This window comes from Anolis carolinensis, unplaced genomic scaffold (genome assembly GCF_035594765.1).
Source record: "Anolis carolinensis isolate JA03-04 unplaced genomic scaffold, rAnoCar3.1.pri scaffold_10, whole genome shotgun sequence".
NCBI classification, from domain to species: Eukaryota; Metazoa; Chordata; class Lepidosauria; order Squamata; family Dactyloidae; genus Anolis; species Anolis carolinensis.
In genome coordinates, this window is record NW_026943821.1 from 16,329,254 (window position 1) to 16,354,360 (window position 25,107).

At 42.0% G+C, this 25,107-nt stretch overlaps 2 protein-coding genes across 2 annotated transcripts in view; one reads left to right on the top strand and one right to left on the bottom strand.

Moving 5' to 3' along the window:
- Positions 1-831: 831 nt before the first annotated feature.
- On the top strand, positions 832-23,330 carry LOC100554633 (IgGFc-binding protein). The gene is made up of 10 exons (XM_008117063.3): positions 832-1,651; positions 3,265-3,337; positions 6,948-7,001; positions 8,688-9,965; positions 11,504-11,539; positions 16,660-16,695; positions 17,115-17,245; positions 19,173-19,460; positions 21,972-22,109; positions 22,399-23,330. The coding sequence occupies exons 3-10, from the start codon at positions 6,950-6,952 to the stop codon at positions 22,561-22,563; spliced, it is 2,124 nt and encodes a 707-aa protein (XP_008115270.2). The 5' UTR covers positions 832-1,651; positions 3,265-3,337; positions 6,948-6,949; the 3' UTR covers positions 22,564-23,330.
- The window catches only part of LOC100554827 (IgGFc-binding protein), a 34,527-nt gene continuing 30,711 nt past the window's right edge, over positions 21,292-25,107 (bottom strand). Inside the window, exon 12 of the mRNA XM_008117065.3 lies at positions 21,292-24,330. Within this exon, the coding sequence (XP_008115272.2) occupies positions 24,052-24,330 (279 nt within the window). The 3' untranslated portion in view covers positions 21,292-24,051. The remainder of the gene's footprint in view (positions 24,331-25,107) is intronic.

Here is a 25,107-nt window from a genome sequence, read left to right on the forward strand (position 1 = left end):
CCTGTTGCCTTTTTACAGCACAATGATCATAAGGCACAATGTAAGGAGTCACTTACCTTCCCCTCAGATCTGTCTTTGGATGGCAAAGCAGAATGAGAGGGAAACAACACTGTTTTCCCTTCACCTTTTCATTCGCTCCTTCTCCTTTTATAGAAAAGAAGGTGGAGGTTTCATTTCCAAAGAACTTCCAGAGAATCCCCTACAATCACCAAAAGCTAAATTTACTGGCAGGGCAAAAGCAAGAGATTTGAAGCCAGCTCATCGCAGCCCATAGAGGAAAGGAGTCAGCTGGAGTTGTGGATTTTTGGAACAAACCACAGTCAAATCTCTAGAAAGTGAGCATGAAGCATTTTAAAGGTTTTTAAAACAGTTAGGTGTTGTGATACACAGAAGAAAGCATGTTTGCAATTAACATGATGTCAAATAAAGAGGTTTCCAATGCCATTATTTGAAACAAATTTAGTCACCCTGCATAGCCCAAAGTCATTAGGAGACTTGATTCATCAGTTCCCAAAGAGTTCTTCAAAGTGGCAGCAGCTTAAGAAATGTTTGGAAACAAGCAGGCAGAAAAGCTACATTAAAAAACAAGGAAATGTAGATCAATCTGGAAATGGAATAGTATGGAGCAGTGAGTAAACATGTAAAGGTGACCCAGACTGGAAATTATTTTGTATCAATGAGACTGGGAAACAATGATTGTATTGGCCCACAGCAGTGAAAGGGGTGTCCAACCACATTGATTCTACAGTATAGCTGCACCATAAGTTATAACAAAAGATCCAAACCAATTTTACTTCCAAATAAACACATGATTTCTGGGGAAGTTTTGGGTCTTTCAGAGGTCAGGTCACTGCTCTTCCTAGGAAAAGGTTTGTTAGGGAAGCCCATTTGTTTACAGGAGGAAAAGTGCCAAAAGCAGAAGCCAAGGTCATTGTAGATTTCTGCCAAACTGCTTACGATGCAGAAAGAGAAAGTTTGCAGGTGAGAGTGTTGGAATCCCTGCATTCGGAGTATTGCAACATGATAAATTTTGGCAAAGAGCGAATCAAATAGGTTTAGCTTGCTTTTCCATGGAAAATACTGTAATTTCCCTCACCTTGCATTTATTAGTGTCCTTTGTTTTGGGACTGGTGATTAGAAGATAAGCAAAGGCCCAACAGACTAGTCATTACTTAAATATGTGTCTCAAAGGAGCTGCTGTTTGCGGAGAGATAATAAATTCTGGAGAAGAAGAATATTGAGGCTTTGGGGATTTTAGTCTCCAGGACAGCTGACTTTACTTTTTTGCAAATTATTCTTAATTCTGACAGGTTCTTGAGTTATGGTCAACTCAAGTGCTAAGAGAGAATCCAGCACACTTTGTTAATCTTACTTCTTATACCAAAAACTCACAGACATTGTTAAGTGCCTTTGAAGGTTTTCAGAATGGAGGAAGAAAAACCACATCTGTCCAGAACGTATGGATTTTCGTCAAGCTTTAGCTGAACAATAAGTTGTCAATCAATTTAGAACAACAACAGCAAAAATACTACATAAAAGGGACCTTTTTATCTCAGAAAAAGTATATGGGACCTGCAGGACCACCATTCTAAACAGCATTATGAGCCACCGTCTCCTCTCAAGAAGCTCATCAACTTAGTGAAGAAGGATGGTAAGTATGAACGATGAATGAATGGATTATGAATGAATATTAGAGTACATGTGAATGTTTCTCTTTTTGTCTGTATATCAACATAGTTATTATAAAACCCAGTACTGTGTGTCCACTTCTTTCTCTGAAAGTGTCTAATACACCCTATCCCATTGAAAAATTGATTAAATAACATTTTAAAACTCAAAAAATATTCATGACACTCCTGCATAGAAAACCATGATAACCTAAGAAACTAGAGCTGATGTGGTCTATCCAATGCATTTTTCCGAATCAGCACCCCAAATAACCCCAGGAAACAGCTCAACAAACAATAATAATATAATAACAACAGGGCGGCTTACATGGGGACCAAGTTTAGCATAAACAAACAAGGTTAAGACACAGTTAAAACCATAGTAAAATATAATATAATATAAACAATCTAATTTAAACCATTTTTTTCGTGTCAAGAGCAACCTGAGTTGCTTCTGGAGTGAGAGAATTGGCCGTCTGCAAGGACGTTGCCCAGGGGACGCCCGGATGTTTTGATGTTTTACCATCCTTGTGGGAGGCTTCTCTCATGTCCCCGCATGGAGCTGGAGCTGATAGAGGGAGCTCATCCGCACTCTCCCCAGGTGGGATTCGAACCTGGCAGCCTTCAGGTCAGCAACCCAACCTTCAAGTCACAAGGCTTTTATCCCCTAGGCCATCGGAGGCTCCTAAACAATTTTAAACAATTGAAACCAGCAGAGTACAAAAACATGATAAAAATGTATCAAAACCAACATCAACCACCAATAACCTAGAATATAGTGTATATTTTGTTAGCCTGTGTTTGCTTCTTGCTCTCATTTCATATCAGCTTGTGATTCATTGGTGTTTCCTTCCTGCAGAGAAATTCAGGTGTGATTTTAATGCATTTCTGCAACGTGAAATTTATTTATGCATTTTAGCTCATGTATTCATTTCCAGTGGCTGAGTGTGTTAAAGTGCTGAGCTGCTGAACTTGCAGACCGAAAGGTCCTAGGTTCAAACCCGGGGAGCAGAGTGAGCGCCCGCTGTTAGCTCCAGCTTCTGCCAACCCAGCAGTTCGAAAACATGCAAATGTGAGTAGATCAATAGGTACCGCTCCGGCGAGAAGGAAACGGCGCTCCATGCAGTCATGCCGGCCACATGAACTTGGAGGTGTCTACGGACAACGCCGGCTCTTTGGCTTAGAAATGGAGATGAGCACCAACCCCCAGAGTCGGCCACAACTGGACTTAAAGTCATGGGAAACCTTTTATTCATTTCTCAAAATTGACTAAGCCATATTGATGTGGATTTGAAAAATATGTATATTTTAAATTGGTCTGTGATTCCACAAATCTTGCAAATCTGTGAGTTTTTGTCATGAGTGGAGTGTCATGATGAGTTTTTGGACTTCACCCAGACTACAATTACATGTCTCTAGGTGCAGAGAGCATCCCCACCCCTCCCTTAAGCTTTTCCAAGAGCCAAGTCAGTTGATTGATTGTGGTATTTGCTTTTGCTTTTGTCCAAACAATAACCTCAAAAAACTTTGGTGCTTAGGGAACTTCCTTGGAAAAGCATAGGGGGGATTTGATTGATGTCCTTTTCCTTATAAAAAGTGAAAGAGAGTGACTGATAAAGAGGAGGCTGACCGAAGAACATTATTCTTTTTCAAGCCAAGAAGATCTGAAGGTAAGAGTCTCCTCTGGACAAAATTTGTCAGAACTATGTTGTTATTATTGTTGTTGTTATAATACCTCCAAATCCCTTAGCCATGTTAGTTGTGGGATCTTGGGAGTTTAAATCCTATATAGTAATTATTTCATAGTGATGAAAAACACTGTTAAGGTGCAACTACTATATTCCATTCTCTTGCTCTTCAGAAGAAACCAGAGATGCTGCATCATTAAATTGTGGCAGCAGGTGATTCAACACAGAGGCTTCAATTCTTTCCCCTCTAGAAACCTGGGTGAAACAACTAATGACTGTGTCATTTCGTTTCGCCGGCATTTGCAGGCGAAAGGGAAGGTGCATGGGGTGGCTCATGACACCTTGTGCGCCCTCCCTACTTCCCCCATTATACAGTGGGAAGAGGACAGGATGCGTTGGCACCCTGCCCCTGTCCCCATTAGATAGGAGAATGGGTGACAACACAAGGCAATGTGTGTCTCCCCGCTGCCCTTTCCCCCATTATACGGGGAAAACAGGAGGAAAGTGTAGGTGGTTCCATCGGAGCTACCCAAAACACATTTTCCTCCTTATAGTGGTAGAGAAAGTGCCTCCACTTTTGGAGAAATGGCACATGGCAGGCCCTGTCCTTGCCATGCATAAAAATGGCAAAATGGGGCTAAAATGCCCTGTGTGAATAAGCCCTTAATCTGGCACAATAGTAGAACACAATCCTCGTGTCAGCCAGAATAGCAGTGTCATAATGATTTTTTTATATAATATTTTTATTAGTGCTTTCCAAGAAGATTATAATACACAAAAACAATATAGACACACGGTAAGACTTTACAAAAGAAAAAACAAACAAACAGACAAAAACAAAAAAAAACAAAACCAACACCCCTGTGAGTCCCCCAGTGAAAGAAAGAAAGGGGAGAAGAGAAGAAAAGATAGAAGAGGGAGAAGAGGGGAGCAAAACAAAATAAAAATAAAATAAGAATTAAAAAAGGGGGAAAATGGAAAAGGATATACATAAAATAAGATAATATCGAATTACCTATAACATTATTCTCCCTCACAGATATGCATGTATATATAAACATACATACACACATATATATTAATGCATCTATGCATATATATATATAGATACGTACACATATATGATCAATTAGGGAAGGTACAAACTATAAAGACATCAGACATTTGATGGAAGTCATGTTTTTATTTTTATGTTTACACAACTGGTCTGAAGTTTGGATTTTGTTTTTGTCAATGATGCAACATATATGTGTCATAATGATTTTTGAACTGCTATTCAAGACATGTGGGAAGCTGCTGCTCTACCCTTTAAGGGCAGACCTGCACAACTTGGCAGTAGTAAGGAGCCAAAATTAAGTAGACTAAACCTCTTCGGGCTGCAGATATCCTTTTAGCACCCCACTCAAAGTTTGCATGAGGGTGTCTTTCTCTTAGAGCAAGCAGCACAGCAATATATGACCTTGACACGTGGCCGACAGAGGTGTTCTGCTTCATTGAGGGATGTGGGGAAACCAGTGCCCCATGCCCTGCATCGCCCAGCTGTGTCTGAGCGTTATCAGATGGGGGGAAGCATGGAGCACTTGAGGAGCATGCAGCTTCCCTCCATGGATGCACCAACTCCACTCTCCTTCACCACGGAACCATGCCGGCATTGACTGATGGGAGCTGGTGAGCTCCATGGGTGACCAGCACATGCTGCTAAATTTAGCCCCATGTGAAGAGGTCCATATTCTCAAGTTCCCTGCCTCCCTTCAGAGCTGTGGCAAGTTGCAGTCCTTTTGTGGGTTGCCCCTTTCATCTCATTCTCCTACAGAGGAAAAACAGCCAATTCTGTGTCACTCCTTTCCCTCATCTGAGAGGGATAAACTTTGCTATGCTTTGAAGATCCCACAATAACTTCATGGCGAAGCTGTTTCTTCTTCACAAATGAGGCAAATGAACCGTAAGTAATTGGTGTTTTTTTCCACTGGAGGAGGAGGAGATGAGAGAGGCAAACAAAAAGGAAAAGTGGCATAGCCAGGTTTCTCTCTCACAAGCAAACAGTACAGAATTATTTATTTATTTACAGTATTTATATTCCGCCCTTCTCACCCTGAAGGGGACTCAGGGCGGATCACATTACACATATAAGGCAAACATTTAATTCCTTAACATAGAACAAAGACAGAGACAAACGCAGCTCCGAGCTGGCCTCGAACTCATGACCTCTTGGTCAGAGTGATTTGTTGCAGCTGGCTGCAGCTGACTGCTCACCAGCCTGCGCCATAGCCCGGGCAGAATTGACAGTTTTGCCACAGATAAGAAAGAGACGACAGAGGCAAAGAGAAAGGAAGGCCCTGGTGGTCCATCTTATTTTATTTTTACTCATTATACAGTAGAGTCTCACTTATCCAAGCCTCGCTTATCCAAGCTTCTGGATAATCCAAGCCATTTTTGTAGTCAATGTTTTCAATATATCATGATATTTTGGTGCCAAATTTGTAAATACAGTAATTACAACATAACATTACTGCATATTGAACTAGTTTTTCTGTCAAATTTGTTGTATAACATGATATTTTGGTGCTTAATTTGTAAAATCATAACCTAATTTGATGGTTAATAGGCTTTTCCTTAATCCCTCCTTATTATCCAAGATATTCGCTTATCCAAGCTTCTGGTGGCCCGTTTAGCTTGGATAAGTGAGACTCTACTGTATATGTTAAATGAGTTTTATGGTTTAATGTACTGTTCTGCTTAATGTAATTGTTTTGCATAATGTCGATTTTACTGTGTTTTTATTGTAATATGTTTTAATCGTTCTACTTTGTCTAGTGTTTTCAGGCCTTTGTCCCATGTTAGCCGCCCCGAGTCCCAGCCGGGAGATGGTGGTGGGATAGAAAAATAAAGTTACTTACTTACTTACGTCTTCTTCATTGCCTCCTTCTCGCTCTAAAATAGCCAACCTAATGCTAAATTTTAAGATAATTTGGAGCCCAAGATTCCAATCTCCCCAAATAAAGGTCAAAGACCAGCACTTCCAGCATCCTGACCAGATCTATCAGTGATGCCCCCTTTGTCACAGGTTAGTTTGTTAACTTTGGTTCATACAGAAAAAAAATGCGTAGAGGTAAAAACACTCAGAAGAAGGACTGGTGGGTTCCGATTGTTACTCAGCTGTAGCGCTGCATGTGACCTACCTTTCTAAGGCTTAGGCTCAAAACCTTTGTGGGCCACACCAAGTTCTTTTGAAGGCCACATCCAACCCCTGGGCTGCATGTTGTGCAGGCCTGCGTTAGAGTGTTGCAGGTTCCAATGTGTGTCCCAATTTTTAAAAAATCTACATTGAACCACTGGCTGTATTCACAGGGAGAAAATGAATGAAGAAGTATTAGTATGCTGTGATACCAGGCTCTATTTCTTCTTGTGGGCAAAGGCTTATATCCAACACTAGTCCCAATTGGAATAAATCCAGTTAATCAATAGAAGTTACACAAGTGTTGACTCACCATGTTCCTACTAATTCCCTATTTGGAAGTAATTATTGAATTTGGCTCAGAATGAAAGAACAAATAAGGCATTGCTTTTGCATTATTTCTTTCTTGTTTTACAGCCATGATAATGAGATGGATGTTCTTCCTTTTGGCTGGTTTGATGCTACTGAGTGGTAAGCAACTTGGCCTTACTTACCTTCACTCGCAGCTTCATTTTCAGACTGACTAACAAGTGAGCATGTGGTACAGCACAGTCTGCGCATGGAGGGAAATTTATTTTTGCAGTTACAGTAGAGTCTCACTTATCCAACATAAATGGGCCGGCAGAATGTTGGATAAGCGAATATGTTGTATAATAAGGAGGCATTAAGGAAAAGCCTATTAAACATCAAATTAGGTTATGATTTTACAGATTAAGCACCAAAACATCATGTTATGAAACAAATTTGACAGAAAAGGTAGTTCAATACGCTATGTAGTAATTACAATATTTACGAATTTAGCACCAAAATATCACAATGTATTGAAAACATTGACTACAAAAATGCATTGGATAATCCAGAACGTTGAATAAGCAAATGTTGGATAAACAAGACTCTACTGCCATTCTCTCTCTGCTCGATGGTCCCTGCTTAAATACCTGCTTGGATTTGAGTCATGGGCTTCTAAATGACTTTGATGTGTTTTTGTTGTTGATGTTGTTGTTGTTGTTGTTGTTGTTGTTGTTGTTGTTGTTGTAAGAGTGACACTCTAATGTTCCAACCGTAAGGAGTCAAAGTCAAGTTAAACACAGTAACAAGTAGCTCAACTGTGACCTACACTGCCATATAATCCAGATTATCAAAGCCGATAATCCATATTATCTGCTTTGAACAGGATTATATCAGTCTACACTGCCATATTATCCAGTTCAAATCTGGATTTTATATGGCAGCATGTGTGGTCATGAGTTCGAAGCTAGCCCGGGTCAGATTGAGTGCTCGACCATTAAAAATAGCCTGGCTTGTTGTTGACCTAAGCAACCCGAAAGACAGTTGCATCTGTCAAATAGGAAATTTAGGTACCACTTGTGTGGGGAGGCTAATTTAACTAATTACAACACCATAAAAATAGTCCAGCAGTGTGTGGAAAAGAATGAGGAAGTAATCCATCAAGGACTCATTGTCACAGTAGATGATGAAGTAGCAGCTCCCCTTGTGGCCAGGATCGAGCACACCCTCATGAAGCCTGGAAGCTGGAAAATGTTAAATTGTCTCTGTGTCTTACTCTCTGTCTCTGTTTGTATGTCAAATTACCTCTCCACCAAGACTATGGACTAAAGTGCCATGTTATCGCCTCTTCTAATGGCCATGTTTTTACCCTGTTGAAGCTGTGATATTGATCTACTGTGATTGTTATGTATTTTATATTGTTGTATTTTATATAATGTATTTTATATTGTTGTATTTAAATTGTGTATTTTATACTGTTGTATTTTATTGTATGTTGTTGGGCTAGGCCCCATGTGAGCCTCCCTGAGTCCCTTCGGGGAGATGGGGTGGGATATGAAAATAAACTTATTATTATTATTATTATTATTATTATTATTATTATTATTATTATTATTAATATTAATAATAATAATATATGGCATTAAATGTTTGCCATGTATATGTATATTGTGGTCCGCCCTTAGTCCCCTTAGGGGTCAGAAGCGTGGAATATAAAAACTGTAAATAAATAAACAAACCGCTACTTTAAAGTTTAGACTAAAACCCAGAGTAGATTTGCCACCTCATTGATGAAGAAACCACTAGATCCCATTGTATGTTATATCAGTTCCAACAACCCTTTCTTTGTTCTCTCTGTCTTCCTTCTAGGCCCTTGTGTAGCCAGGTCTCGTGGAAAGAAATTTGTCACAGCATTTCTACTTAACATCTGGGAAAGCCAACCCAGTGCTCAGTTTGAGTTGCTTATCACTGGATACCATCCTGCAACCACTGTCACGGTGACAACAAAAAGTCCCAGCTTTGAGAAAACCATTTCTGTCAGTACAGGACAAACAGTCTCTGTCAAACTCCCAAGCACTCTTGAGATGCTGCAAACTGGCATCTATAACAAAACTGTGGTGATCGAAGCTAACAGAGACATCTCAGTATCTGCTCTCAACTACAAGGACTACTCCATTGGTACCACCGTTGTATACCCAGTTGAGCAGCTCGGCACAGTGTATTATGTAGTGACACCAAGCGGTGATCTGCCTAACACTTTTAAAGAATTTGCAGTTGTATCCTATCAAACTCCCACCAGAGTTGACATCCACCTAACGGGAGCTGTGGCATACCAAGGACACATTTATCCTAAGGGCAGCACACTTGTTGCTAATCTCCAGGCCTTCCAAGCAATCCAGATCCAAAGCTCAGATGATTTATCCGGCACTAGAGTTGACTCCAAGGAACCTGTGGCTGTCTTCACAGGACACAGTTGTGCTCAGAAAAACACAGCCTGCGACCATGTTGTGGAACAGCTTCTTCCTGTTTCCAGCTGGGGAACCACCTTCATCGTCCCGCCTCTGTCTTTCCAAACTAAAACTGACATTGTCTATATTGTTGCTTCTCAAAACACTTTGATGAAGTATCACTCTACGCTCACTGAAGGTTCTCATAACATGGTGGCTGGGCAAGTTATCCAAATGGAGATGCAAAGTTTGCAACCGTTTTATATCTCTGCCAGTGCTGGACTCCAGGTTGTGCTTTTCTTCACTGGAGCAACAACTGGAAATACATCTTATGAGCAGCTAATACCCTTGCCAGCTGACGCACCCAAGGAAAGCCGACTCTACGATCCATTCCTTGTCAATATACCAGACTTAACAAATTATTGTAGACTGTTTCACGTTAATGGGATGAGGCAGAATGATAATTATGCTGTCCTCATTGCCAATACTTCAGAATCCAGCCAGGTTAAACTAGCAAAAAGGGCCATTGAAAAGATCCACTGGAGGCCAATTCCTGGAACAGAATATTCTTGGGCTGAATATCTCATAGAGACAGGAACAAATGCCCTCTCTGCAGAGCACCCCACTTCTCCTTTTGGGCTCATCATCCTTGGAGGATTGTACCGCAGTGGCTATGGCTCTGTGGCCCTTTGCTCCTGCAGTAAGTGTTTGCATGTTTATTTATAGATAAAGTGTGGCTTAAATACCCTAAAGCACAAGATCCCATCTGATCATGGAAGCCAAGCAGGGTCGGCCCTGGTCAGTACCTAGATAGATAAAAGGTAAAAGTTTTTCACTGACATTAAGTCTAGTGGTGTCCAATTCTGGGGGTTGGTGCTCATCTCAATTTCTAAACCGAAGAGCCGGTGTTGTCCATAGACACCTCCAAGGTCATTTGGCCGGCATGACTGCATGGAGCACCGTTATCTTCCCGCCGGAGCAGTACCTATTTATCTACTCACATTTGCATGTTTTCGAACTGCTAGGTTGGCAGGAGCTGGGGCTAACAGCGGGCGCTCATTCCGCTCCCGGGATTTGAACCTGGGAGTAAGTAAGTAATTTTATTTTTCCTTCTTACCGGAATGGTACCTATTGATGTACCATGTGGGGGAAATGTCAGAAGAAAATGCTTCTGGAACATGGCTATACAGCCCGGAAAATGCACAGTAACCCACTGTCTATGTGTTTTTGGCATCCTGGCCAATTTGATCTGCTAAATCACAGCTATGTGCCAATTGCAGCAGCAAAAACACCAAATGAAATACATGTGTGTTCTTATTTGTATTCTCATGGGGAAAAAATCCACTGAATCTTATAGAGCTTAATTTAAAGTAAACATGCATAGGAGAAGCACAAGGATGGGCATCTTGTGTCCTTACAACAGTCAAAATAATTCTCAGCATTGGAAGAAACGTCAGGATTTCTTCTACTCTTCTTTCTTCTTATTGATACCATAGCGTTTCCCCATCAATTTAATATGATTTATTCCCAAATTAGCATGAGCTTCATGAAATAAAGCTGCTATCCTTTTCTGATTTACCTGTAATTCCCTTTATGTGGACCATAATTCTGAACAGGCATTTATTAAATACGGCAAGAAGACATATAAAATTATGGATATCCATGTGTATCTGTTTTGAAGTAAGGTAAAGGTAAAAGTTTCCCCTGACGTTAAGTCCAATCGTGTCCGACTCTGGGGGTTGGTGCTCATCTCCATTTCTAAGCCGAAGAGCCGGCGTTGTCCATAGACACCTCCAAGGTCATATGACCGGCATGACTGCATGGAGCACCGTTACCTTCCTGCCGGAGCAGTACCTATTGATCTACACACATTTGCATGTTTTCAAACTGCTAGGTTGGCAGAAGCTGGAGCTTCCAAGGTCATGTGGCTGGCATGAATGTTAGGGGAAAATGTACAAAAAATACTAATTTTAATGGGGGAAAAAAGAAATGCTAACACCCTGATACAAACAATGAGATTGCAATTGTTTTCCAAAGTGAAAATGAGAGTTTTCATACATTTCTAACCTACAGCACTGACGAATATTTGATTCATCACTGACTGAATTTGGTCATCCCTCCTTAACATTTGGAAATGCTCTGTGGTACAGGGATTGTGGTCTTAATTTTAGTTAAATCTACTATTAAAATGTACAGATCAGGTACAGATTTCACAATCTCTTTCTTTTTCCCTTTTAGAATCAGTACCAGAGTCTTCTGCCAAAAATCCAAAAGGTAAGCTGCAACTAAGCTATGACCAGGAATGAAAAAAAGTTCCTAAGACTTCTTCTCCTAACCTAACCAATAATGTCTTGAAAAAAAATATACAGTTGCTATTGTGTTTCAAAGACGATTTATTAAAAACATACTAATTATAACGTAAACATCATCCTTCCCCTTTGATAGATCTTAAAATCTTTGGATGTGTTTGACAGTGGAATGTCAGCTCACCACAGCCGCTCCTGAATGAACACACGAGACTCTCTGTGGTATCACCAGGAACTTTTACTGTAGGAAACATGAACATCAGAAAAGCCAAGAATGGGAGGCTCCGGCCAACCCTCCTTTATATACCCTCCCCCTCATTTGAACAGTCTCTTCCCGCTCAGTAAAACCCCGCGCAAATTCCCCGCCAAGTCCATCAGCCGTTTCTCCTCCGAGTCCTGGGACGCAGGTGTCTTATCACTGTCAGTGACCCTGAAACTCAGAGCCACATCCAGGCTCTAGTAGCAGGGTTCTGACATGGCGTCCTCCTCCCCTTCGTCCTGGAAGGAAAAGATTAAACACAACTATTGTTCTCCGCTGTCCAGAGTTCCTTTATACTTTTTTAACAGGCTGCAATGGAATACCGGGTGTACCTTTCCTAGGTCCTTTGGTAGCCTCAGCTCATAGGTCACTTCGTTTATTCTTTTTGCTACCCTGAATGGCCCTATATAGCGTGGAGCCAATTTCTTGGATGGGAACCCCAATTTCAGGTTTTTTGTGCTCAGCCAAACCAGATCTCCTTCGCCCAATTTGTCCCCCTCTCGGCGCCTACGATCCGCAAAGAGCTTGTACTTCTTTTGTGTTTCCCGCAATGCCTCTACCACGGTTTGCCACCCTTGCTTGATTTTGGCCGGCCATTCCTCGTCGGTCTGGCCCTCCCCTTCCTTCCACTCGGGTAGCCTGGGGAAAGGTGCCACCTCCTGTCCGTATACTATTTCGAATGGGGCACGACCTGTGGCCGAATGTACGGCCCCGTTAAAAGCCATCTCAGCAAACGGAAGAAGGTCCGCCCAATCATCCTGTCTATAATTGGTGTACATCCTTAAGAATTGGCACAGTGTCTGTTGGGTACGTTCGACCCCCCCGTTGGTCGCGGGATGAAAGGCCGAGCTCAGGTTCCTTTCTGCTCCTAACAGCTGTAAGAATTTTCCCCAAAATTTTGCAGTAAATTGGACTCCCCGGTCACTAATTATCTTGTCGGGACACCCATGTAGGCGATATACATGCTTCACATACAAATCAGCAAGTTTTTCAGCTGAAGGAAGTTTTGGCAGAGCCACAAAGTGTGCCTGTTTTGAGAATAGGTCCAATATTGTCCAAATGTATCTGTGGCCTCTGCTGGGGGGTAGTTCGCCTACAAAATCCATGGCTACGCATTCCCATGGCCTCATGGCCTCCACCACCTTCTGCAATAGCCCCTGGGGCTTCCCCGGTGGTGTTTTTCCCTCTGCACATAATTCACACTGCGTGACGTATCCCCTGGCGTCTTTCCTCATTCCGGGCCACCAGCATTGTTTGGCCAACAGTTTAATAGTCCTGGTGGGGCCTAGATGACCCGCACCCTTGTTATCATGGTACTTCCTTAACATTTCTCGTCTTAAACATTCAGGAATATACAATTTCTTATTTACAAACACCAAATCCCCACACAATTCTCCCTTTTCTTTGTTTGTTTGTAACCATTTGTCCATTCCATACGCTCGCTTCAACTCTTCCTCCCATATTTCTCCTCCCCCCGTGGAAATGGCAGTACGTTTGTTTTCTTTGGCCGCTTGTGTTCGAGTTAGTACTGCCAGGCCCCATTGCTTATCAAGAAAAATACTCCCTTCAGATTCCTGAATTCCTCCCCCGTGCTGAGGCATCCGAGAGAGAGCGTCAGCGAGTATATTATGTTTCCCCTGGAAGAATCTGAGTCTGAAATCAAAACGGCTGAAATATTGGGCCCATCTAATTTGCTTCGCTGATAGTTTACGAGGGGATCTTAGATACTGTAAATTTCTATGGTCAGTCCACACCTCAAACGGTGTTCCACTTCCTTCCAGAAAGTGTCTCCAGCACTCTAGTGCTTTTAGAATCGCTAAGGCTTCTCTCTCCCAAATCGGCCAGTTTTTTTCTGTATCGCTAAACTTTTTTGACAGATAGCCACATGGCTTCAGGTTCCCCCCCTCGTCTTTCTGTAGCAGAACTGCCCCATATGCCCGGTCTGACGCATCGCAATGTAATACAAAGGCTTTAGACATATCAGGGTGCTGTAGGACAGGCTCCTCAGTAAAACGCTTTTTTAGGGCTTCGAAAGCTTCCTGGCATTCTATTGTCCAGGTCAGTTTGGCCCCTGGGGCCTTCACTTTGGCTGTTTCTCCCCTACCTTTAGTCTTTAACAAATCCGTTAATGGCAAAGTGAGGCGCGCAAAGTCCTTGATAAATGTTCTATAGAAGTTTGCGAACCCTAGGAAGGATTGCAGCTGCTTCCGTGTTTTGGGGGCTTCCCACCCCCTCACGTCTTCTACCTTCGCAGGGTCCATCGCCACTCCCTGGGAGGAAATCCTATACCCCAGAAAGTCTATCTGGTCTTTATTGAACTCGCACTTGGCAAGCTTCGCATACAGTTTTGCTTCTCTCAACTTTTGCAGGACTTCCCTGACTAGTTCTATGTGTTGCTCCTTAGTCCGAGATACTAACAATATGTCATCTAAAAAAACAAAGACTCCCTTGTACAACAATGGATGCAACACTTCGTTGATTAATTGCATGAACGCGGCGCCTCCGCCGCACAAACCGAAAGGGAGCACACGATAATTGAATAATCCGAATGCACAGGAGAAGGCCGTCTTCCACCTGTCCTCTGGTTTAATCTGCAATTTATGGTACGCTTCAATTAAGTCCAATTTAGTGAATATCTGTCCCTCCGATAACTGGGCGATCAAGTCCTTCACTAAAGGTAGGGGGTATTTATTTCCAGAACTGATTGCATTCAGGCCCCTGTAGTCAATGCAGAGCCTCAGCGTTTGGTCCTTTTTGCGCCTGAACAACACAGGCGCCCCTAGAGGGGAATTTGAAGGCTCTATGAAACCCCTCGCTAGGTTTTTATCAATGTATTTTCTCAGTTCCTCCTTTTCCCTAGCCGACATTGGGTATATTTTTGCCTTAGGAAGCTCTGCTCCTGGGACTAGCTCTATCTTCACTTCAACTCTCCGCTTCGGTGGGAAACTGTCTGCTTCCTTCTCATCGAATACGTCCACAAAATCCCGATACTCTGGGGGTAATTTATCTGCCAGTTCTGCTATCCTGATAGAGTCTTCCTCCCCCCTTTTCCCCGGCTCCCTTTCCACTTCCTGGCTCCCTCCTTCCAACTTCATCCTGAAGATCATGCTCTTATCCTCCCAGTTGATTTGCGGGTTGGCCTGCCCCAGCCATGGCATGCCTAGTATAACATTATAGCTGGCTATTTGTGATATCACAAATGACACCTTTCCTTCCCAACTCCCTATCTTACACTTTACATCTTCGGCACTGTACTTAGCTAATGATCCCGATGCTGTGGATCCGTCCAACTGCGAAAAAGCTATTGGGGATTCTAGGTTCGTTCTTTCGCACCCCAATCCCTCGGCTAATTCAGGGGAGATGATGTTCCTGGAACATCCACAATCCACAAATGCTTTGCAGGTTGCTTGTTTGCTGCCACTTTCCAGCTGAATGGGGACCACTATCATGGCTTTGTCCTGACTTACCAACCCCCCCGAGTGGTGCCTCATCGGTGGTTCTTCCTCGGCGCGTTTCCCTGCCACGGCTCTTGGTTTGGGCGGGCCTCCGCCTTCCCCTTTTCTCTGCCAGCACTCGGCAGCCCTGTGGCCCAAACGGCCGCACACGAAGCAGCCCCTCCTGCTGGTGCTCACGTTCCCTGTCGGCTCCGTTCTCCTCCCGGCTGGGGTTGATCCCTCCTTCCGGCTCCCCTCTTTCATCTGCGGCCGCTGCTGTAGCCCTCCTCGGTGCCTCCTCGCCTGGGCCAGCGATGTCTCGATGCGCCCCGCCAGCTGAATCCATCCGCGCAGTGTGTCAGGCTCATCACGATGCACCGCCCAGGAGAGGATCTCCCGCCTGAGCCCCTCTTTGAAGAGTTCTATCTTTGTCACTGCAGACCATTCCGGCACCTTTTCAGCGAGGCATTGGAACTCCTCCGCATACTCAGATACCGACCTCTGCCCCTGGGAGACGGTCTTCAACTCCTCCCTCGCCCGGATCTGCTCCAGTGGATCTCGGAAACGGGTCTCCAGGGCCCCCATAAAGCGTCGGAGTGACCCCAGACATGGGTCGCGCCGCGCGTGTAGTTGAACGTACCAGCTGGCCGCTCCCCTCTTCAACACTGCACCAATGGCCCGTACCCGGCTGGATTCCGTTCTAAAAGTGTGGGCATTGTCCTCCATATAGCCCCTCACCGTGGTCAGGAAAAAATCCAGTTCAGAGGACTCTCCCCCAAACTCGATCCTTAGTTCCTCTCGTCTCGGTAGGGGTCCCTGTGGTGGCAATCCCCAATTCTCCGCCCGTCGCAAGCCCCCTTGCGGGCCAGTGGGCCCCGCTGCTGCTTCCCTTTGTCCTGTGCCACGCCCGGCATTCGCCAGGGGCACCAGGGTCTCAGTTGGGAGCGTAGCCGGGATTCTCGGAGGCTTTTCCCCTTCGTCGTCACTCTCCTCCACCCGCGTCAGGCTCGTTTGGATCTTGGGCCATACTGAAGTATGGAGGAGTCTCCCTGGGAAGTTTTTAAAAAGAGGCTGGATGGTCATCTGCCAAGGAGTGCTTTGGCTGTGCATTCCTAAGTGGCAGCGGGTTGGATTAGATGGTCCTTATGGTCTCTTCCAGTTTTATGATTCTGTGAAATCTGTCAAAGCTCTGATGGGGCACTTATTGCACTGTTTTAAATGTATTTGTTGGATTATTTTAAATTGATTGTTTTAATAGTTATGTTTTATTTTTGTACTATATACCGGCATTGAATTTGCCAGATTGTGAGGCGCCCTGAGTCCCTTCGGGTGAGAAGGGTGGCATAGAAATGATGGAAATAAATAAATAAACTTTGTTGCTGTTTTTTTTTTTAGGGTCAGCATTAACTTCTTCTGTCCCCAAGATAAAAGGTAAGATGGATGGGTTGGGATTGAAGACTTGCCGTTGGGGTGAATAAATTAATTGATATGTTTAGCATGGGATTGGAACCCTTTTCAACCAAGGGGCCAATATCAGTTTCAGAGAGATTTTGGAGAGCGGGTGAGCTCCCTCTGTCAGCTCCAGCTCCCCACACAGGGACATGAGAGAAGCCTCCCACAAGGATAGTAAAACATCACACATCTGGGCATCCCCTGTGCAACGTCCTTGCAGACGGCCAATTCTCTCACACCAGAAGCAATTTGCAGTTTCTCAAGTCACTCCTGACATGAACCCCCCCCCCCCCAAACTATAACTCCTAGGATTCCATAGCATTGAGCTATGGCAGTAAAAGTGGTGTCAAGGACCAAGAAACAGCACTTTGAAATGAACAAAATCTATCCTGTTCTAGAACCGCTGCTGTATCCTTATGGGAAGGACCATGGTGACACAAGGAACCCCAAGTCAGATGATGGGGTGTCTCCAGAGATTTCCACAGCAGTGCCTTTCCCCTTCTATGGCAAGACATACAACTCTATCTATGTAAGTAACCCCTAATCTGAATGAACCACACCCTCATACCTCTTTATCAGATAGGAACCACAGTGGCGCAATGGGTTAACTCCTTGTGCCAGCTGAACTGCTGGCCTGGAGGTTGGGTGACCTGAAAGTCGCTGGTTCGAATCTGCGAGATGGGGTGAGCTCCTGTCTGTCAGCTCTAGCTTTCGGGAACATGAGAGAAGCTTCCTAGCAGGATGATAACACATCCAGGCATCCCCTGGACAACGTCTCTGTAGACAACCAATTCTCTCACGCCAGAAGCGACTTGCAGTATGTTCTCAAGTCACTTCTGACATGATAAAAATCAGATAGATGGTTGCTTCACCTTAAATCCAGTTGTTATTTGGTAAATCAACACTTATTTCTTTGGTTCACTAGATTTACTCTACTAGGGATTACAGTAGAGTCTCACTTATCCAACACTCGCTTATCCAACATTCTGGATTATCCAACACATTTTTGTAGTCAATGTTTTCAATACATCATGATATTTTGGGGCTAAATTTGTAAATACAGTAATTACTACATAGCATTACTGTTTATTGAACTACTTTTTCTGTCAAATTTGTTGTATAACATGATGTTTTTTTGTGCATAATTTGTAAAATCATAACCTAATTTCATGTTTAATAGGCTTTTACTTAATCTCTCCTTATTATCCAACATATTCGCTTATCCAACGTTCTGCCGGCCCGTTTATGTTGGATAAGCGAGACTCTACTGTAACTTCAAACCCTTGTATGTCGTTGTTTATCCTTTGTGATTTATGTGGAGCTATCAGAGGACCCCACATTTTATGTGGTGTGATAATATACCTTTCCATTTATCTGCTCTCAAGCACTTCTCCCAATCCTGGATGGTAAAAACACAATAAAAAAATAAATAGTTAGCTAACCATTTGCTTCTCTTTCTTAATACCACAGATCTATATTCTGGAGTACCCGCTCTACTATATTTGTGTGCGATGAATTCATTTATTCATGACACTGACAAAAACTGCAGACTATGCACAACATATACCTTATATCAAGAGGAAAGAGTAGTAGATACCAATTTATACTGCATCTAATGAAGTGGGTTAATGTCTATGACCACTCATGCTAAAATAAAAAAAAAACCCAGTTAGTTCTAAAGATGATAATACTGTACATTCCTTTCCCCCTTTCCTCTTTTTTTAAAATAGTTTTATAGGTTCATTTTTAGATTGCTGCTTTTTCTTCATTATCTTTTCCTCCTTGGCGATTCACTACAATTCTACTACTACTACTACTACTACTACTACTAATAATAATAATAATAATAATAATAATAATAATAATAATAATAATTTATTTGTTTGAACAGTCATACGACCATTTCAGAGTGCAACATAAATAAAAACAAGGCAAAAAGGATGGGAAGACAGCAGCTGACCTTCTGTTTGCCATCAAAATCTTATTTTCCTGATTCTTCTTTCAGGCAATGTGCTCTTTTCTTGATAGCTTTCAGGATAAAAAGTCTTACTCTGATTATGGTGGATCTTTCTTGTCCTTGCAAGAGGACTGTCAGAAGATCATTTCTGTTGGGGGACCTAAAATTAGATAGTAATGGATGTAAATATCTGTGTCGAAGTTCAGCATATGCTGGGCAGTCAATCAAAAAATGTTCGATCTCTTCCACTATTTGTTCTCCCCAGACACAAAATCTCTCATTTCTTGGGATGTTACAGTAGCAACCAGTTTGCATTATCTTTTCCTCCTTGGCAATTCACTACAATTCTACTAACATTTCTCTCTCGCTTTTCTCCACTTTGGATTCACACCAAAGGAAAACACATTCATTAAAAACATGTATGTCTCATGAAACTATCATTTCATAATTGATTCCCACTTTCTCTTCTCTCTCTCTTTTTTGGGTCTTATTTCTCCAGGTGGATAACAATGGGCTGATCTCCTTTAGTGCAACAGTTCCAGAGTTTGCCGGAACACCTGACACTTTACCTCTGAATGGGGGGCCACCTATTGTCGCTCCATTTTGGGGTGATGTCTACAATCCTATCCGCGGGGATGTCTTCTGGAGGCAGACTCAAGACCCAAAGCTCCTTCAACGCTGCACTGAAGAAATCAATCAGTACTACCCTGAGATGTCTTTCACAGCCACGTGGGCTTTTGTTGCGACTTGGGACCGAGTGGCCTATTTTGGATCCAAATCAAAGAAAGTAAGGTTCTGATTGCCTGGAACTTGTTGTACCTTCTCAGATTTCCCCTTAATGCATGTAAGCCGTCGAACTAAGCAAAATGTAGATAAGTTACTTTTGGAGGTTACATCTCTCAATGGCCAAAGTAAAGGAGTTGTTCCTATATATATCTGCACTCAAGTATATCCGCCTTGTAAAATGGTAGGTCCTGGGGAATATTGCACTTTTTCAGACCTAACCCTTATAGAAGGTTCAAAAAAGTAATACCCCGAGTCAATTGGGCCGGGCTGTGGCGCAGCTGGCTAGTAACCAGCTGCAATAAATCACTACTGACCGAGAGGTCATGAGTTCGAAGCCCGGGTCAGATTGAGCCCCTGACCATTAAATAGCCCGGCTTGCTGTTGACCTATGCAGCCCCGAAAGAAAGTTGCATCTGTCAATTAGGGAAATTTAGGTACGCTTTATGTGGGGAGGCTAATTTAACTAATTTACAACATCATAAAACTGCCAGCAAAACGCGAGGAAAGGGATGAGGAAGTACAGCCACTAGTGGACAGTAAAGCAACAGCTCCCCCGTGGCCGGAATCGTGAAGCTGGAAAAAAATGTTAAATGCCTCTGTGTCTGTCTATATATGTTGTTTGTCTGTTGGCATTGAATGTTTGCCATATATGTGTTCATTGTAATCCGCTCTGAGTCCCCTTCGGGGTGAGAAGGGCGGAATATAAATACTGTAAATAAATAAATAAATAAATAAATAAATCTGCAATTATTACTACCAATGTCACCAACAGAATGCCATTATAGACTGTCTTCCTTCTGCCATCATTGTCAGTCCTGCAATAAATATAGTTTATCAACAAGATTCTAAGGAGCTGCGGTGACACAATGAGTTAATTCTTGTGCCAGCTGGACTTCTGACCTGAAGGTTGGGTCAGACCTGAAGGTTGCCAGTTCGAATCAGCGAGATGGGGTGAGCTCCTGTCTGTCAGCTCTAGCTTGCAGGGACATGAGAGAAGCCTCCCAGCAGGATGGTAACACATCCAGGCATCTCCTGGGCAACGGCTCTGTAGATGGCCAATTCTCTCACACCAGAAGCAACTTGCAATATGTTCTCAAGTAGCTTCTGACACAATAAAAAAGCAAGATTCTACTTTCTGTACCAACCTTTCTCCAACTGGGTACCTTCCAGTTGTTTGGGATCACAGCTTCCATCATCTTTGACCACTGACCGCATTGGCTGGGATTGATGAGAGGCCAAATTACATAAAGACTCCAATTTCTTTGCGGTCAATGGGTTTTCTTCTCGTGTTCTATAATTAGATTCTGGCAATGCAGGGAGAATTCTAGAGATGAGAACAGCGATACTTTTGCTGTCTCCTTAGAAGCCAAAGCTGAAACTGTTTTATTTTGCACAATCATAGACACTAGAAAAGGAAAAAAGTGACTGGTAAAGTAGAATGCAATGAGAAAAGAACAGGCATACATTTCGAATGGATCAATGCTTACAAAAAAAGTCATAGGCCTGAGTCTAAATATCTGAACAAGGCAAGTTCTTGGAGTCCTTCAGTCATAAGGCTGCCATATGTTGAAGTCAACTTGATTTAAGGAAAAATTCAATTACTTTTTGTAAAGAATTTATAACAACTGCCACCAATTGTAAAGGACTAAGAACGACTAAGGTTCTTTCAGGCAGGGGGAATCTTCTTATCCCACGGCTGCCACCAATTTGCAAAGATGCAACCACCAAAGACTCAGAGAGGAGACCTTTCAATTTTTTTCCTTCTTCTTCTTATTCACTTTAGATGGTAACGCAACTTGGTTTATAATATATGCGACAGACAGAGGCTTAGATATTGGAGGAACAATAACAAGTTTATTCAGGCACAGAGCTTAGTGGTTACAATGTTGTTTCTCACTTAGAGGCACTTTTATTAACAGTTACAATACTAGAATGAGGTGAGTCAAACTCCCTAAAGTGTCATTTCTTTTACTTAAAGTAGTTAGAACTTCTTCCTCTGCTACTTTTAAACCGCAGTCACCCTGTGATATATGATCACAGATTATCTGTCCCTTACCAGGACACAGACTACATTAAATAAGTCACCAAACTTATTTTAAACCGACTCAAAAATGAACAATTGAGTCTCCTTGATCCCCTCAACCTAGGATCAATCTTCCCTGTGCCTCATCAGAGCACAGACTGAATCCCCCTTTTTAAAAACTCTGCACTTCTTCAACAAAATGGCAGTTGGCTCCGCCTACTTCTCCATGGCAACCAGCCTCTGAGTGCTGAGATGCAATAACTGTAATACTTACCCTTTTAAAACACAAACACACAATTAAACATAACATCTGTAAACCAAAAATTCATACTTCTTTACACTTTTGTTGAGGCTTAGCACAGGGAATGCACTGTTGTTGCTCTCACGTTCTCACTGTTGTCACTATAGAATGGATGTGCCCTACCATGTGCAAAAAAAGTCCAGTTGTATTCAATCCCTACTTTCTCATTTCTTTCTTTGCTATTTCAGGTCAACACCTTTCAGGCTGTCTTGACCACCAATGAGGAATTATCCTTCATCACATTGAATTATGCAGATATTCAGTGGACCACGGGGACATCGAGTGGTGGAGATGCTAAGACAGGCCTTGGAGGAATCCCAGCACAGGTAGCTTTGAGCAAAATTTGCACCATGCAGGTAGTTTCATTCCTTTCCAGCTCTGGATTAAAGGATCCATAGATAGAGGGATGGATAGATAAATAGCTCAATGGAATCAATCAATTGATAGAGGGAAAGAACAAGGTGAGAAGGATGCATATGCAAATCTGCATCTTATTGCCATTGAGACCAACGGTCACACATTGTACACATCCACACAAACAAAAGGAGCATGTGCTATCTTGAATATGTTCTACTGTGTTGTAAAAATATATTTCTTCTTTGTTTTCTGCTCTAGGCTGGATTTGACAATGGAGACAAGACAAATTACTATATCATGCCTGGTTCCCGGACCTCTGATATTCTCAATATAACAAAAATAAGCAATGTGAATTACCCAGGTCGCTGGGTATTCCAAGTGGATGAATATGTTACTGACCACACCATGGACTGTTTCTTCTGAGCACAAGGACAACCGGATCAGCTCGGACCTTCGGGACTTTGCCTTAGGGCCTTTTGTGTCCTTGCGGGTTATTTTGGACTATTTGTTCTCACCTACATAGCCTATGCTGAGAGATGATGGAAACGGTAATCCAACATGATCTAAAGCACCGCGTTTCTTCCATGCCTCTGCATATCTTTCTTTGACATGATACAGTCCTTCTGAACTCTAGTTTTAATAGATACCATATTTGCCTTTGTTCTGAGGAATCTTCAGATGAACTGCTAATAAGTATCTCCAAAACCCATCTTGACGGACTAGTAAAGGCATTTCGAAACTGAAGAATTAATGTCGTTTCACACCACTTTAACTGCCATGGGTCAATCCTATACCATCCTGAGAGTTGTAATTTTGCAGGGGTTTTAGCTTTGTCTGCAAGGAGTGGTGATGCTTCAGCCAATGATTCCATAACATTGAGTCCTGACAGTTGAAGTGGTGTCAAAGTGCACCAATTCTACCCAAGGTCATTCAATGTGTTACTCATTATCCCCTAGATCTCAATATAATACTTCCTCCAAAAACACTTTCAGTGCAGAACACAGCAAAAAGTCATTTGAAAAAGCTATGGTATATTTATGAATTATACAATGTCTTGCAAAAATACTGGAGCATATCTGATTTGGGAATGTATTCATCTGAGGATTAAGAGTCCTTGTTGTGCCATAAAAACAAGAAGAGAGGGATTTGGGGGAAGATTTGACAGTATTAAGAATAAATTTTTAATTTTATTTTGAGCTCTCACTTATATAAATTCAGTTTCTCATATGCAATGAAGAGGAGTGTCAAGCCGGAAAGTAACCAATGTCCCATTCATATTAGACATGTGCAGTAGAGAGATATTCAGAATGTTAATATCTAGTGCCTCAACATGCTACAACACCTAGAATATAGAGTTGGGAGAGACCTCATGGGCCATCTAGTCCAACCCCCTACCAAAAAGCAGGAAAATCGCATTCAAAGCACCCCCGATAGATGACCATCCAGCCTCTGCTTAAAAGACTCCAAAGAAGGAGCCTCCACCACACACTGGGGCGGAGAGTTCCACTGTTGAAAAGCTCTCACCCAGGATTCTATGAAATGTTACCATGGAAATAAAAAATAGAATCATATTGCTGTTATGTAGTATGAAACAGCTCTGATACATTTTAATTTTATTTTGGGAACTGAAAGAATTTGGAATGAGATCACTCCAATTCAAAGGCCATTGCTCTTGAACATGTCCAAGACCAGAATAACCCCTTTAGAGGCTCAACATTTTTTTTCTATTCCTGGTTACAGAATGATGGAAGTGGGAAACAATAATGAAATGATATTTTCATGGGACATGCATGTTCTTCTTAATGTCTATTCATTTGGTGTGAATCCAAAGCGTCACACGTCACTTCCAGAAGAAGGCCAAAGAAAGAGAAGCCAATGTGCAGGTCTTGAGCAAATGTCCATATAGAACCTTTATAAGTCCTTGGCCTTCCAAGCATGAAGGAATTCAGCAGTATCCTCCTCTGACTCCCCGGTGGGCAGCTTCAAATCATCAAACTTGTCCCCATTGAAGTTTCCACACAGGCCACACAGCTTCCCAGCAAGGGTCTCCTTGACTTTCACCATCACTTCTCCATTGTGATGAAGGTGAACTTGCACCAGCGAATCCAGATCAACCATAGTCCCATCCTGAATCTGGCTCACAGACACAGCATTTTTGTTGTATGGCGGCCATACTGGGTGTCCATTTACCTGGAAAGAAACAGATTTGGTTGGAGATGATACAAGCTTAAATGAAGGCCTAGGCACAAAAAAGATGCCTTAGAAAAGTCATTATGAATGTCCTAACCTGAATGAAATAAGGCAAAAATCTGCAATCAAAACTTAGGTCAATATATCCGTATATACTCGAGTATAAGCCGACCCGAATATAAGCTGAGGCACTTAATTTTACCACAAAAAAACTGGGAAAACATTGACTCCAGTATAAGCCATGAGTGGTAAATTTCAGAAATAAAAATAGATACCAATAAAATTACATTAATTGAGGCATCAGTAGGTTAAATGTTTTTGAATATTTACATAAAGTTCAAATTTAAGATAAGGCTGTACAACTCTGATCAAATCATTATCCTCATCTTCAATGTAAATGTGCTTATGTATCCTTTTAATAATAATAGAGTAAAATAATACATGTAATAATAATAATAATAATAATAAATACAGGAAAATACAAGTAATAATAAATAGAGTAAAATAAATGTAATAGTGGCAACAATAATAGAGTACAATAATAAATGTAATAATAATAGAATTAAATAATAAATGTAATAATACCCATAATAATATAGAAAAATAATAAATGTACCATATTTTCTCTATTATTATTGGTATTATTACATTTATTATTGTTCTCTATTATTGTTGCTACTATTACATTTATTTTACTCTATTTTTATTATTAATATTAATACATTTATTATTTCAATCTGATCTTATTATTATTACATTTATTATTCTGCTCTATTT

Bases quoted from the DNA above. Each gene is read 5' to 3' on its own strand.
- LOC100554633 (XM_008117063.3), top strand. From the start codon at position 6,950: ATGATAATGAGATGGATGTTCTTCCTTTTGGCTGGTTTGATGCTACTG. The intron at 7,002-8,687 runs GTAAGCAACTTG...TCTTCCTTCTAG, and splicing joins TGGTTTGATGCTACTGAGTG to GCCCTTGTGTAGCCAGGTCT. The intron at 19,461-21,971 runs GTAAGGTTCTGA...TTGCTATTTCAG, and splicing joins TTGGATCCAAATCAAAGAAA to GTCAACACCTTTCAGGCTGT.